This window comes from Lethenteron reissneri, chromosome 32 (genome assembly GCF_015708825.2).
Source record: "Lethenteron reissneri isolate LAM-NWPU_2019-01 chromosome 32, ASM1570882v1, whole genome shotgun sequence".
NCBI classification, from domain to species: Eukaryota; Metazoa; Chordata; class Hyperoartia; order Petromyzontiformes; family Petromyzontidae; genus Lethenteron; species Lethenteron reissneri.
Window position 1 is genome coordinate 13098446 of NC_083810.1, and position 13768 is coordinate 13112213.

General features: G+C 43.5%; 1 protein-coding gene across 2 annotated transcripts; it reads right to left on the reverse strand.

Moving 5' to 3' along the window:
- Positions 1-1948: 1948 nt before the first annotated feature.
- On the reverse strand, positions 1949-10131 carry SGCB (sarcoglycan beta). Of its 2 annotated transcripts, none has more exons than XM_061564061.1 (6): positions 10018-10131; positions 8511-8717; positions 7577-7759; positions 6771-6962; positions 5969-6097; positions 1949-5279 (listed from the first exon to the last, which is right to left on the reverse strand). In XM_061564061.1, the coding sequence occupies exons 1-6, from the start codon at positions 10030-10032 to the stop codon at positions 5070-5072; spliced, it is 936 nt and encodes a 311-aa protein (XP_061420045.1). In that variant the 5' UTR covers positions 10033-10131; the 3' UTR covers positions 1949-5069. The 2 variants fall into 2 exon arrangements, with proteins under 2 accessions (XP_061420045.1, XP_061420047.1); XM_061564063.1 differs by lacking the exon at positions 10018-10131 and adding an exon at positions 9287-9309.
- Between the last annotated feature and the right edge of the window lie 3637 nt (positions 10132-13768).

Here is a 13768-nt window from a genome sequence, read left to right on the forward strand (position 1 = left end):
GTACTGCAAAAAAAGGGGACCTACATCTCTAGGTCAAAGTCTCAGTTCAAAGCTCACGGTGCTGAAGATTTACTACTATTCACGATAGGGCTTTGGAATTTCACTGACGCATGAATGCATTCATTCACGTGGATTATTCATCAACAGCTGAGTGAGACAGTAACAGAGCGAACGGGAACGACAAAAGATCAAGCAGCTATCATCAAAAGTCAGCAGCCCCATGCATTTCGTTACACATCACCTAACTCTCTTAATATGGACGCTGAACCTTTACCATTTGAACCTGTTGTTTTATTGAACACGTGACACAAAAAACGTGATGTTCAAAGTTTAAAAAAATGATAAAAGAGGAGGAAACAGTTGTGAAATAATTACATGTTCAAACTACAATAGAAGTTGTTACTTTGCAGTACTGAAACTTAGAGAAAACAGGTCAATAGTGCTCACTTACGAAACTTATTTGATTAAATTATTTTTTCAAATACCTAAACACATAATGTAAACTTCCACACAAAGCAAGAAAATATTCCGATTATCAAACGCACATCTTCAACGATACAAATTTCCCGTGGACAACATATTTTACATTGTTTGATTAAAACCTCGGACATTTTAATCAACTAAGTATTTATTGAGTGCATAAAAGGCGGGCCATCATCACATTTCAACAAATGTAACCTGACGGGGAAGTAGAATACGTTCCGTAAACTGTGCACAGACACTCACCAGAAAGATTTCGACAGTCAGCCTGTGAAACATTAAGATAGGTTTCAACATTAACGTTTGACGTTGCTTAACTTAAGAGTTGTTTCCAATGGATGCCAAAGGCACTCGAGTTAAACCTTTGGACAACACAGAAAATGGACAGCTGATATGTGGACATTAAGGACATCAATGGGAAAGTAAACACGCGATACAGTTTTGGGCTTTAGTGCTTCAGATGTCCGTGGAAGGCAAAACAAAAATGCTCTCCGAGGCTGGGATTGAATGTTATGTGGTGCCAAAAACATCAGAGGAATGCTAACTTCCCTTCACGAAACATAACATACTCCTTGCATTGTAGAAATAAACCACCTGAAGGATTAGGTTGTTTTTGTTTGTGAAACGATAACAATAACACTACATTACAAATCGCTGTCAGTGAGAACGTGTGGTTTTTCATTGCTGTGCTGGTTCACAGTCATTAACAGGGACATTGAAGATACATTACAATGTTTCAATTTTCTCTTTTATTAGTGCTAATACATGACACCACAAAGCTACGTGTTATTGTTGTTGCCTCAACAACAATAACATGTGTAGCAATCGACGCACGCTGCCATGATCTCATTGCCTTGGCTGAAAAGAGGGCATCGCCTGGTGACATTCCTCACCCTGGTCGACAAATCCCGTCATGGTCTTGCCCCCACCGTCTGTTGCCACTCTTGCGTCGGTCTATGTCGTTTTCTAGTCCTCTACCTTCTCAATCTTTGCCTTCTCTCGCCGTTCCTCCTTCTCCTTAATCCACGCTATCGCCCACCCCCTTCACTAGAACAAACTCCCCCCTCCACATTCAGCAGGTCACATTTGCTCACGAGTTTCCGTTCCGCACTCAAAACTCACGGATTGTTACCCCGAGCTCACCCCACGACCCCTTAATCTCCCCCTCATAACCGCCACCGGTCACTGCGCCCTCTTCATATTCTCATTTCACGGCTATCACTCATTCCCCCATTCATTCATTCATTCAATCCATCCATCATCATTTCCTGTTATAAATTTCGCTTTCACCGAATTCACGCATCTTCATAGATTTGCCTCCTTCGCTTCCTCTCATCTCTATCATCCACCTCATCTCCTCTAGACATTCATATTTACTCTTGACGATTGTGTGTAAAGCGCATTTTGTTTACAGCAACTGCACTAAAAAAGAAACACTGCAAGTGAAAACAGCGTCATACAACGGCAGTCGGAATTCCTCTTTTTATTGTACGCTTGTGATATAAACATACGATTTGAACGCAATTATTTAGTGCCTTCAGACGAGGGTAACAACCAACAGATTGCTCGCACACGTCCCCCATGCAGGTTGAACATGTTTCCACTTAAATAGTCAGCGACGGAGATCCCGACAGGATGCCTGTGCTTTCCACCGCACGTGATACAAGGCATTGTGAATACATCGTGTAACGGTAAAATATAAATCTTAAGGCAGCAAAAGAAAAAAACCACAGAACTCTGGCATGTTACAGTGTGTTTTCAATCATGTTTCCAGTTTAATAAGCCATTATTTTTTAAAACGTCGTAAGTTTTAATATTGAAGTACAGTTTTTTTTAATCTCTGAAATGCACACACAACAGTCGATATCTGCATAGAGTAGACCATGGGTCTTTATCGAGAAGGCGTGTTGTTTACTGATTGTACTCGACTAGCGGGGTGATGAACTTGATCTGGAACTCAACGCTTATCTGCACTGAAACTAAAAAGGGGAATATTTGTGACCTGGCAACGCTCTTTATATTTTTAGTTGCCTCAAGTCACGCATTTCAGCAGTGGCTACTGAGGTGTGTTAATGTGGCGCACCAAAAGGGTATTTCAAAGTCCAATTCGCTCCTCAAAAAAGAGGTTCTCCACGCCCGTGCTTTTACAAGCGAGTCACCTGGCTTTCTCAGCAGCCGTTCCGACCTTCAAATGGAGGAAAGGTTCGTGTTGACTTGTGTCAATCTTGCGATGTGCAATTAATTTGCCTTTGAATAAAGACTGAACATAGTCTGGTGAACGTGGGAGGGCACAAGGCATGACGTTTGGGAAACCTGAGTGTAAACAATTCATAGATTAACGACACTTGCATGCAACTGGGTTTGTGTTTCCTCCACAAAGACCCATAGTGTCCCTTAAGCAATACACCATAAATACCAAACAAGACGTCAATTAAAAAGCATACACACATATATATACACACAAACACACGCTGTTTATAACTTAAGGCAGACATGCAATACTGAGTAAAAGAACGTGCAAATTAAATTAAATGTCTCATCTGTGAAATCTGGCACAAGTCGTTACAAAAACCTTCAGGACGTGTTTTGAAAATACCTCCACTGTGCGGAGAATTTCCCTGCCACCGGTGCAGCCAGGAATTCACACAGAAAATAATACCTGGCCTCAAACCCATCGAGTAAAGAATTGAAATACTTCAGGACGAACGCTGTGCTTGGTGTTGCGTGGTGGTTATACTTGGTGTGTTTACAGAGATCCTCGCTAACACTCAAGCATATAACCAATCCTTTCTTCAAATAACTGTTCTATTTTCGAATCCTAAAATATATAGAACGTTAGCTCTATCTTCACAACATGAATGGCATATTTTTTTTTACTGAAACACTGTCGTACATTTAGTGTTCAAGAGCGTATTCTTCTCAAAGTACCATCAGCCACTTCAATATGTTCTGACATGGCACCATCGCCCTCTACAGGTCATTTTAAATACTATAAAGTCCACTTAATAGTGTAAAAGGTGAAACTTTATAGAATAGTGTAAAAGATCATACTTTATAGGCAGCTGACTATTCCACAGAGTTGCACAGAAATACTTAAAACATACATATTAGTGATGTACATTTCACACGTGGCCTTCTGTACAAAAGGATTTGTAACATCGGAGATTCAGTGGCATCTGTTTGACGGCAGTACACAAAACTAGGACCAGTCGGCAACAACTGTAGTGTTTAGAACGGCGGTACTGACTGCTATACATAAGCTGATTTTGTATAAATGTGCATTCATTGATATTACAATTAAATGTGCAAAAATAATACTTTCAATACTAGGAGGTAATTTTCATTAAACTGTCCCCATCAACTAGGCATATAAAGAAATGTTAGGCGAGTCATGGCCTCACGATTTCCGCAACGCACACAAAAGTCAGATAAAAATTAATGTAAATCCAATGTAGTAAAATGATGATGTAAAGGAGCGGTCGAGTGGTGTTGCAGTGGTTCGTGCATTGCACTATGAACCCAGCGACCAAAATTGGAATCCTGGACCATTGCAAATATTTCTTGGTGAGCAATATTTGAACCGGTCCTGGGCCACCCTTTGACAAACCCAAACTATGGTCAAACAATTCCCACGACCCACATGGCTTGGGGAGGCATTAATCCAACAGCATACTGACGATGGGTTGCAAATTATTGCTTATGTGAAGGATGTGATTTCATGGTTAAGATTTTAAAAATCCACCCTATAGTACCTCCTTTTGGGGATCAATAATTATTAAAATATGAAAAAACTTGCATGAATTGTAATCACTTCAGAAGTTTGCTTTTAAGTACTATGATCCAACATATGACCAGATTTCCATTACAGGTGGCTATGAATATTACCTTTGGCAACCATAAACACTAACTAATCCTCACCAGGACATAAACTCACTTGAAACAGTGACAATCCATGAGGCTGGATGTACTTGGAAAGAGCCACATATAGAGACACGGGCCAAATAAGAGGCATGGACATCTTGGGACAACCAAATAAAATGGACTATCCATTATTAAAACAATAACAATCGTGCACAAAAGTTTTCAAATACATTTGAGCAGTAAAAAAGTTGGTGCAGCCCTGCAATTTCTGGCTCTCGCCACTACTGGCGCAAGGGTCTCCACTAGAATGAGAACTACACCACCCCTCAAGAGGGCATCTTTGCCGACTCTGCCACACTGGCCACCAGAATGGACCTGCTGATCCAAGTGGACAGAGGCGGGGACATTGAATAAAACTGGGTCATTGTTTCAACTGACTTGCTGGGAGACCCAAAATTGGATCAGCAATCTCTGGATTCCAAGTCCAGTGTGCTCACCATTACATCATGCGTATGGTGATGGGCCACATGGCATGAGTTCTTGTCTCAGTCCAGTTAATCCATGTATGGCCATAGATGTCTATACATATATATATCTCACGTAATGGCCCTTATTAAGAGATCCATCCCTTGTGGGTACAAGCCGAGTCTCTGAAAGGAGGCGTACGCAAGTACACACAGACGCACGTACGCACGCACGCACGCCGGTACTGTTGCAGAGCAAACGCTTTAGCGCGCGAGCCCGCAGGGGGTGTTGGTCACGAGGCAGCCGGTGTTCTCCGAGGTGACGCGCACTCGGAAGAGCAGCCCGTCGGCGCACACGCACAGCTTGTAGCGCTCGGCCTCCGCACCGCGCAGCAGCGCGCCCACGTCGGAACTGGTGCGCGGCAAACGCGCGGGGTTCAGGGTCACGCCGCCATCCAGCACGAGCGATTCCGTCTGCCGGGCCAAAGCGCGGGTGGGTCGGGACGAAGGTTGGAGCCAGCGAGACGGGAGGCCATGGCACGGGAGAGAGGAAGGGGCAGATGTAGCAATGAGGGCAGATAAAAGCAAGCAGTAATATTTCAGTCAAGAGAGTCGGGACAACAGCTGGAAATACAGGCAATCAGTGGAGGGTCAAAAAGCGACGAAGATGATGACCCTTAAATCTCCTCAATGAGTGTCACGACTCGTTTTTAGGAGGGCCATGCCAAGTGTTCATAGTGGCGGGTCAATGTATAATCCCAACAGACTCATTTACCGGTAATTTTAAAAAATGCAGATCTTAACGCCAGCAATGGCCTTCCACTGTCAAGCAGACGGCGTGTATTTTTTGCGGTTAATACACACCTCAGTTATAATCAGGGAACCCCCACTGGATTAAAACTGTGAAACTCTCCAAAAAGTAACATCTGCTACCGCCGGGTCTTGTTAACCACCCACAACGCTCTGCACAAATCCAATATAGAATTAATTCCACATTAACGTCTCTAAATATAATACTGTTCCCTATCCAAACAAAGCGTCAAAGACAATATTTCACTGCAGCACATATACGTTTAGACAGCTATTGCAGGCAGCCAAAAACTATTTTGGGAAATTCCTCACTTATGTGTGTTTGGGGTGTAAAAAAGCAACACTGGTCTCACCGGCTGCAGATGAATGTCTCCCTTCACGTGGATCGCCAAACGCACGCCATTAATGTAAACACCTTCATTGCCACGGACTATTGCCTGCTGCGACTTCAGCACCAGGTCCGAAGTGTGGTTGCTTGTCACCTGGATGTGGCAGTGTTCACAGCATGTTGTATTTTTTTAAAACATCTGTATTTCATTTTGAAGATGTTTTATTGATTTAAAAAGGCAATTCATCTCAAAAAATGTTTTTTTATTAAAATGTTTAAAAAAAATTGGGTTATTGTCCAATGGAACACCCAAAAATGTGTGATTGTGTAAAATGTAGTTAAAATGTGTGTTTTAATAATATATTGGGATAATCGTAACATAACCAGGCATGAAGCAAAGCATTACTATAATTTAATTTTACAGGTACCATACGTGCATAAAATCACGTTTGAGAATGCATTCTCTTCAATCCGTATACTTTTCTCCATCACTGGTTCCCATTAACCCCGAGACATGGGAGTCTAACTGAAACACAATGGGGGAAAATTTCCTGTTTAATAACTTTCAACCGTGAATCATGACAATTTAGCAAATTGCAAAGGGAGTAATTTAGATGCCTCCAAATAAAAAAAATACTTACATCCCTTTGTCAATCCACTGCTAGATGAATGCCTCCCCATGCCGTGTTATCAATATCTCAATCGATTGAAGAATTTTCTGTATTTACGATTACCATGGGAATCAAATCCTGACACATTTTCACTAATACATTTCTCAGCCAATAATGATGATGACAATGATGCGATATGCAACTCAGCCAACATACCCGCTCAGTGGAGGCACGTTGCACGTGCAGAATCTTGACGCCCTTGGGCAGGTGGAACTCGTGCTTGTTGTAGTCCGTGCTGAAGTAAGTCTTCTTGGTGCGTGGATCGGTCACCTCCAGGCCCAACTTGCTGACAACCGATGTCTTGTCTGCGTCCACCGTCACGCTGCTTTGCTTTCTCTGCATGATAACCTGCAAGTGCAAACGTGTAGTTTCGTGCTTAATTACCTTTCAGAAGTTTAACGGTTACCTGCAGACCAAGATGATGTCCTTGTTTTAGCTGTGAAAGTTGGAGTAACGCTGGGTAGCTTATTTATATCTACCAGTGCACTAAGAGCAGGATTAGAGGATTGTCTCTGAGGTGCTGTAGAAGTGAAATAAATAAGTAAACTATCAGTGCTATTTTACAGTGAATAAAAAATTCATACATTGCCAATATTGAGCAATGGCTTACAAAACAAGAGCAGTGAATTGTTATATCTGTGAACGACTGGATTATAATTTAAATATTTAACAGGATTGTCAATGTGATCACCGAGTAAAGATACGCACATTTCTAAATCCTTGATAAGTAAAATTCAATTTAAAGGAGTCTCTTTCTGGAAAAGTAAAAGGACATCAGCAATTTAAAACTAGAATTCAGCACTTAATATCCAGTACTTAGATAGTTGTTACCAGTGGTTTATACATGCAATATACACTCATGTTTACAAGTAAATTCACTCCTAATACACAATTAGTGAGAGAGAAAAACCCAGAATGGTAGATAGATTTACAACGTCCACAATGCAAACCACAACTCTCACCGGCTTGGTGTTGCCAGTGATGACCAGGTCTTCGTTACTGCGGCCACCAACAGCGCTATTGTAGGGGCACACGATGCCCATGTCTGACACCTGCTTGAAGCGCAGCAGGCCAGTATTGTGAAACTCCATGCTGTCACAGCCCTCAGGGCCCAGCCGAATCACGTTCCAGATGATCAGCGTCGTCTACAACATAATGCCCAGGTGAGGCACGTAGGAAAAACTCGTGTTATCTACAGTGGTAGGTATGCATAAATGTAGCTGCTATCAATATAAAGTAAGCTCACAATTCAAACATTACATCATATATGTTAAAAACTTGATGAGAATGGAATGTGTTGTATGTTATGGGTTCACATGACTTCTCTGACCACTGGAGCATGCTACAGGAACTCCTCTACTTACGAACTTTCTGATATCAAGAAACCTGTGCGTATTTCATGTAGATGCTACGTGAAGAACGAGTGACAACTACATCTACAGCACATGAACAACCAGTGGCATCTACATCTGCAGAACATGAAGAACCAGTGGCATCTACATCTACAGGAGATTTTACAACTTTTAAAGCCATTCCCCGTGTTTAGGGTACATGCTAATTCCCTTTGTTTCCTCTCTACTCTCTTGTAAAAACTTAACAAGAGATGCCTGTCCATTTGTTCTCTTCTTCCCTTCATGAATCAACTTGTAACAGGCAATAGCATCGTGAACAGCTGCAACTGGGCATACGGACAGGTTTGTTCGTATCCCTGAAAGTTCATAAGTCAAATTTTCGCAAGTAGACGAGTCCCTGGATCTTTCATTCGTGAACCAAATCGAACGGCGGGCCATAGCTTGGCCGGCCACTCCAAGGGCCTTCGTGGGACAGAAATGTCGAAAAAGAAAGAAAAAAAACCCTGATTTTTTGCACAACGGCGCTCAGTGGTGCAGAACTTACGATGAGGTTTGCGATGGCCAGCAGGAAGAGGAGCACGACCAGGCAGATGGCGAGCGAGCGCTTGCGGCCTCGGAGGCCCGTGCGGTGCAGCCTGCCCTCGTCCACGGGCACGTAGCCTGCGCGGAAGTTGCTGTTGTGCTCCTTGTTCACCTTGCGTCGCTCCACCGCCTTTTCCCGCATCGACAGCCTCCCTCCGCTCCCATCATTCTGAAACAAGAGTAGAGTAATAGCAGAGTTCACCTCAATACAAAAAAAACATGTGGAAGAGAATGTACTGTATGTTAGGGGTTTCATGAATAATGTGACGTTTCACTTATTAAAATCAGATTGTGCATGTACGAATCACTTATTTTAGAGTCATATGTTGTGATAAGTTCATGTAACCTATGCTGTAATGAGAGAAGCTAAATCAACCTAAAATAGTGAAATAATTAGGGATTTGAATCGTGACAATTCATCAGATCACAATGGGTTATTTGCTTATAAACAATTAATCTTAAACCATATTACAACTGGAGGTTATACGGTATTTTACAAATAGAATACCTGGATTGTAGAAACATTTTTTTTACGTTTTAAGTTGCGAACCATAATTTTAACTCGTGACCTCACACGTAGGAGTGCCGTTATAACTAAAAGGGAAATGTTACAAACCAGTACCGTATACGTTTATGATGTAAATATAACTCAGTGCAATAACAATGTATGCTTATTCTGTAAAGCCTGGTTTTAAATACACTTTTCAGCGAGGAGCTGCTTGTTGCGATCTTGCTAACCTCTTATTCCACGTGGTCCTTTCCCCACGATGATATCGGATCAGATATTTCAACTTTGTAGGGTATCAGAATGAGAAAAAAACCCAAACATGGCCCAACCAAAAAACTTTTCGAAAATCACCAAAATAAAGCCATAAAAGCAATGAAACAGTGACTGTCGAGGGGATGGGAGACCCCCGGAGTAGCAGGGTAGACAATGTGATCACAGCCGCGGGGAGAGAGACACCGCAAACCCCAAACATACAGCAGCAGCAGTAGCGTGTGTGGTGGGGATCCAACCCACAAACTCCTTGCACACCAGGCGAGGTAGTTAACATCTCACCACCACCACGACCTACTTGCTGCACTGCCCCCCCCCCACCCCCCACATCTGAATTAAACACAACACACAGAGGGGCGACGGCGTTACAAGACGGGCGGACTGTGAGCCGGGGCTATTTGTAGAGGGGCAGTGGCTCGCTCTGCCCCATTAATAGCCTCGGAGCAAGTGGCCACCGCCACCACCACCGAGTGCCTTTTAAGGCGGGCGGCAAGAGAGAGGCAGCCGTCTGCAGTGGCGACACGGAGCCCCCCGGCTGGAAAGCGGCACGCTTTTTTCGTATTTTAGTTAAGTCGAGATGTGATGATGAGAATCAGGGAGAGAGAGACAAGGAGAGAGCGACAGGGAGAGAGACGCGAGGGGGAGGAAGAGACGGAGAGAAATTCGCGCGGACGCTGACAACACCACTCACTTGACCGGACGCCATGTTGAACGTGAAGCATTCTGGGTCCGAGCGCCGGTGCCAGATGAGAGGTTTTAGCCTCCAGTTTAACCCCCTCTTAGTCCAACAACACGTGTCCAGTTTAACCCCTCTTAGAGGCCGTCCATAAATGACGTCACGCACCTGGGGAGGGGGGGGGGTCAGATTTTTGTGACGATATGTGACGAGGGGGTGGGGTTGAGAAATGTGACGTCACATCAAAATGCGCAAATTAAAAAATATATAGAATTGTTATAACACTCCTCCTACAACATCAGAGTGCAGCGCCACATTAAATACGCACTACAATGACAATAGTTTTAGTTTAAAGCGTTTGAAGCATGTTTTATTTTCAAAATGGAAATATGGTCATATTTGAGGGGGGGTCTGACTTTTTGTGACGCCGTGTGACGAGGGGGGGGGGGGGGGTAAAAAATCGTCCAAAATGGCGTGACGTCATTTATGGACGGCCCCTTAGCCCTGCAGCATGTGTCCAGTTTACATACCTGTCACCCCATACGGTTTACCCGTATTCTTGTACATGGAAATTGAGTTCAGGTCCAAACGGCTTACAGCCATTTCAGCCGTTTCAATACGGGCAACAAAAGTGGTCTGTTTGTGTTTCTCCTTTGTGATGGGACTTTGTAGGAGGAACGTTGAGATTTATGAGGGGCACGGGGTGACCAATAAGGTCTGAGTTGGTCTGTAATAAAGCAGGCACTGATAATGGGTTGGCAGGTTTGCTTTTCGTCTCATTGTATTTCCATGTATGCCTCTCTCATTGCTTATTTGCGCACTTTTCAGCTTGCGTTAGATGTTCTTCGTTAATTTCCATGTTTCGGAACTACGAGTCATAGCGGGTAGCAGATATCCTGCGTGTACACATTATGAAGGGGTTAAAAATCGGTGTGGTGCCGTTCATGATCAAGTTCAATTTTCTAACAGCATTCCGACCCCCTATTGTCCGCCTTCATTGAATCATTCAAATCCCATGTCCTCTTTCAACAGCTGTCCTAGCTACCCAGTAAACATGGAACGTCGGGCTCACCGTTGGTCCAACAGTTGCAACCACATGCTCACGTTGGCCCCAAACGTTGCATGTTCATGGGATATATACAGTGATGTGTTTTCCAGTCGACTTTCAAGAGCTATCTTGAGTTGTTTAGGGAGCTGGTTATACCTCGCCCCGTTGTTTTATTCTTATTTATCCGGAGGCGATCTTTGCAAACCGATATTCAATTGTGATTATAATGCCAAAAACACTATTTTGACAACCATAATTTGATGATCCTCATCATCATGCCCCAGTGACCTGACATAAACATAAATGTATAAAAGGTTTTGGAAGAGCAATCGTCAAACTTCAAGAGTATCCTTGCCCGCATCAGTATTGTGGCAATAAGCATGTACATTCACAACCCTAGGCCAGTGGTGGAAATTCCACATTCATTTTGCGTTGTGCCAGTTTTCAATGGGATAACCCCTGTTGACCTCTCATTCGACAACAAAGGGATGAAAGGCTGGCCCATGACCTAGAATTTAGAAATGTAGAGGTTGAGTAAAAAAAAAAATCAAGATTTTTTAAAAAATAAACTCCAGTTTTTAATGCATAAATCAAGGTGTTTCACTCATCTGAACATTATATTTGATTCAGCGCCAATAGTTTGATAAACAAGTTGACTGCAATGTATCTATAGTATGTCAAGTAAATTTAACAATGCTAGGTTTAAAAAAAAAGTTTAAACGCATTTAATTATTATGTTTTTTAAACCGATTGACTATCCCAGCATATCACAGATGCACTATTTTTGGAAGTAACTGCTGTGCATCTTGCATTTAAATAGGGCTTGGTTTAAAGTATATTGCACCGTTTCAAGACACATTCCTTCCAAAGAAGACCCCCCACCAATGAAAGAACCGCTCATCGCCATTGTGCGACTCAATGGCAGGCAAGCGTCATTGTCCACCACTCCTGCCATGGCCAAATGCAAATTTACAATTTATGACCGAGGTCTCCAAAGACTCCTCTGTCTGGATCAGGATGGCCCCCTTAAGAGCCTGGTCAGAACTTCAGTAAAGGGGATTTGGTGATTTACACGTTATTTTACAAGTGCGAGGTGAGAGCGCAATCAGTGGTGGAACTCATCCATTGGGAGCCCTAAGCAGAAATTGTGTTTTCTGGGCCCTCTTTCAATTTATAAAGCCCAAGTGAGATGGCGAGATAGAGACAAGATTTATAGCTGGTGTCAGAGAGATAAAAGGATATTGCAACTGTTAATGTCATGAGAACGCGCCCTAGCAATTTAATTTAGTCACTGTGCATAATTTCCCATGAGGGTGGTATGTACTTTTAATATTAACACGTATGTAATCTCTGTAATAATATCACCATCACAACTAGAAAAACAAGATAAAGGTGCAGCCCTGCAATTTCTTATTCACCCCACTGATAGTGGAAGGCTCTCCACTATAGGGAGCTCTAGAAAGCCCCTTCTAGCAGATGCCCTCCAAGAGTATGATCACATGAACACTGTGAGAATACCCAATTAATTAAATCACTTAGCACCAGTGTGGAAATCAAAGGCACATATGCCGTGGTTACGGGAGCACTTGTATTTATAACCGCGTTGCGTACACACGGTTGCGCGTGTGCAAGAGTCTGACCGGACATGCAATGGAATTCCCAACAACCATCAAGTCTCAACAAAGTCCTCTCAAATAGAAATCTGCGGAAGCTCCCCCCGGGGGTGGCTATTGTAAGCGCACGACCCCATTGATTTGTTTGCCGTCACCCACCGGTGTGCGCATGCGTAGCGTCGTACATCACCATGACACGCTCGCACGTGGATTATGACATCCAACACACACGCAAACAAAAGCACACGCTTGCACACACATTATCGCACAAAGACAAAGATCCCCCATATAGCCTTAACAGACTGTAGGGGCAAGTGCTGTTAGCGAGCACCTATGAAGTGGCAATGTTTACACACAGCACCAGGTACTCATTTGAGGCTGAGTCGACCTAGGGGAGGCCCAGGACCGGTTCAGATAATTGTCACCGGTGTTGGCCGTCAGTAGGAATCGAACCCATGTCGCCGGGTTCATAGAGCAGCACGCGAACAGCTACACTACCGCTCCCCACTATCGCACGCACACTTACACACACACACGGAGGGCAACACACATACTTAACATAAAGCGCACGCAATACACACAATCTGTTTTAAATCATGTACACACACGTGCACGCACGCTCATAGCGAGCCTCTGTGTTGGCCCCGTTTAGCCTTGGGGCAAGTGCTCTTAGCAAGCACTTACTTAGACACACTCGCACGTGCACACAACGTTACATACACAAACCAGCACATAGACACAGTTTATATACCCTAAGACACAAATACCAACACGCATGTAGCATGCGATTTGATGGGAGAGTTTCCGCAACTGATTTTTTTTTTACTCCCTGAAATGTGCTTTCAGTCCTCATCCCCGGTTGGGGGATAACATTTATCCCCGCCTGGATAACAACATTTGAATTGCCAATGGCTGGGTTGAACCTGGTTAGTACGGTACTTGGGAAACTGCTTTGGGGACACCAGGCGCTGTGGGGTTCGTGTTGGCTGCGATGTAGCCAGGAGATGAAAGCAAAGCAGCGGTGGATTATCAAATCTTAGCGATGGCAAATGTTTCGTGTCACCCCCTCTTATGGGTGGTGGGTTTTACTCCAGGTTCTCCGGTT

Excerpts from the sequence above, each read along its gene's own strand:
- SGCB (XM_061564061.1), bottom strand. Across the intron at positions 6,963-7,576 it reads TCACTGGCAACACCAAGCCG|GTTATCATGCAGAGAAAGCA; the intron begins GTGAGAGTTGTG and ends TTGCACTTGCAG. Across the intron at positions 6,098-6,770 it reads AACGTGCCTCCACTGAGCGG|GTGACAAGCAACCACACTTC; the intron begins GTATGTTGGCTG and ends TGCCACATCCAG.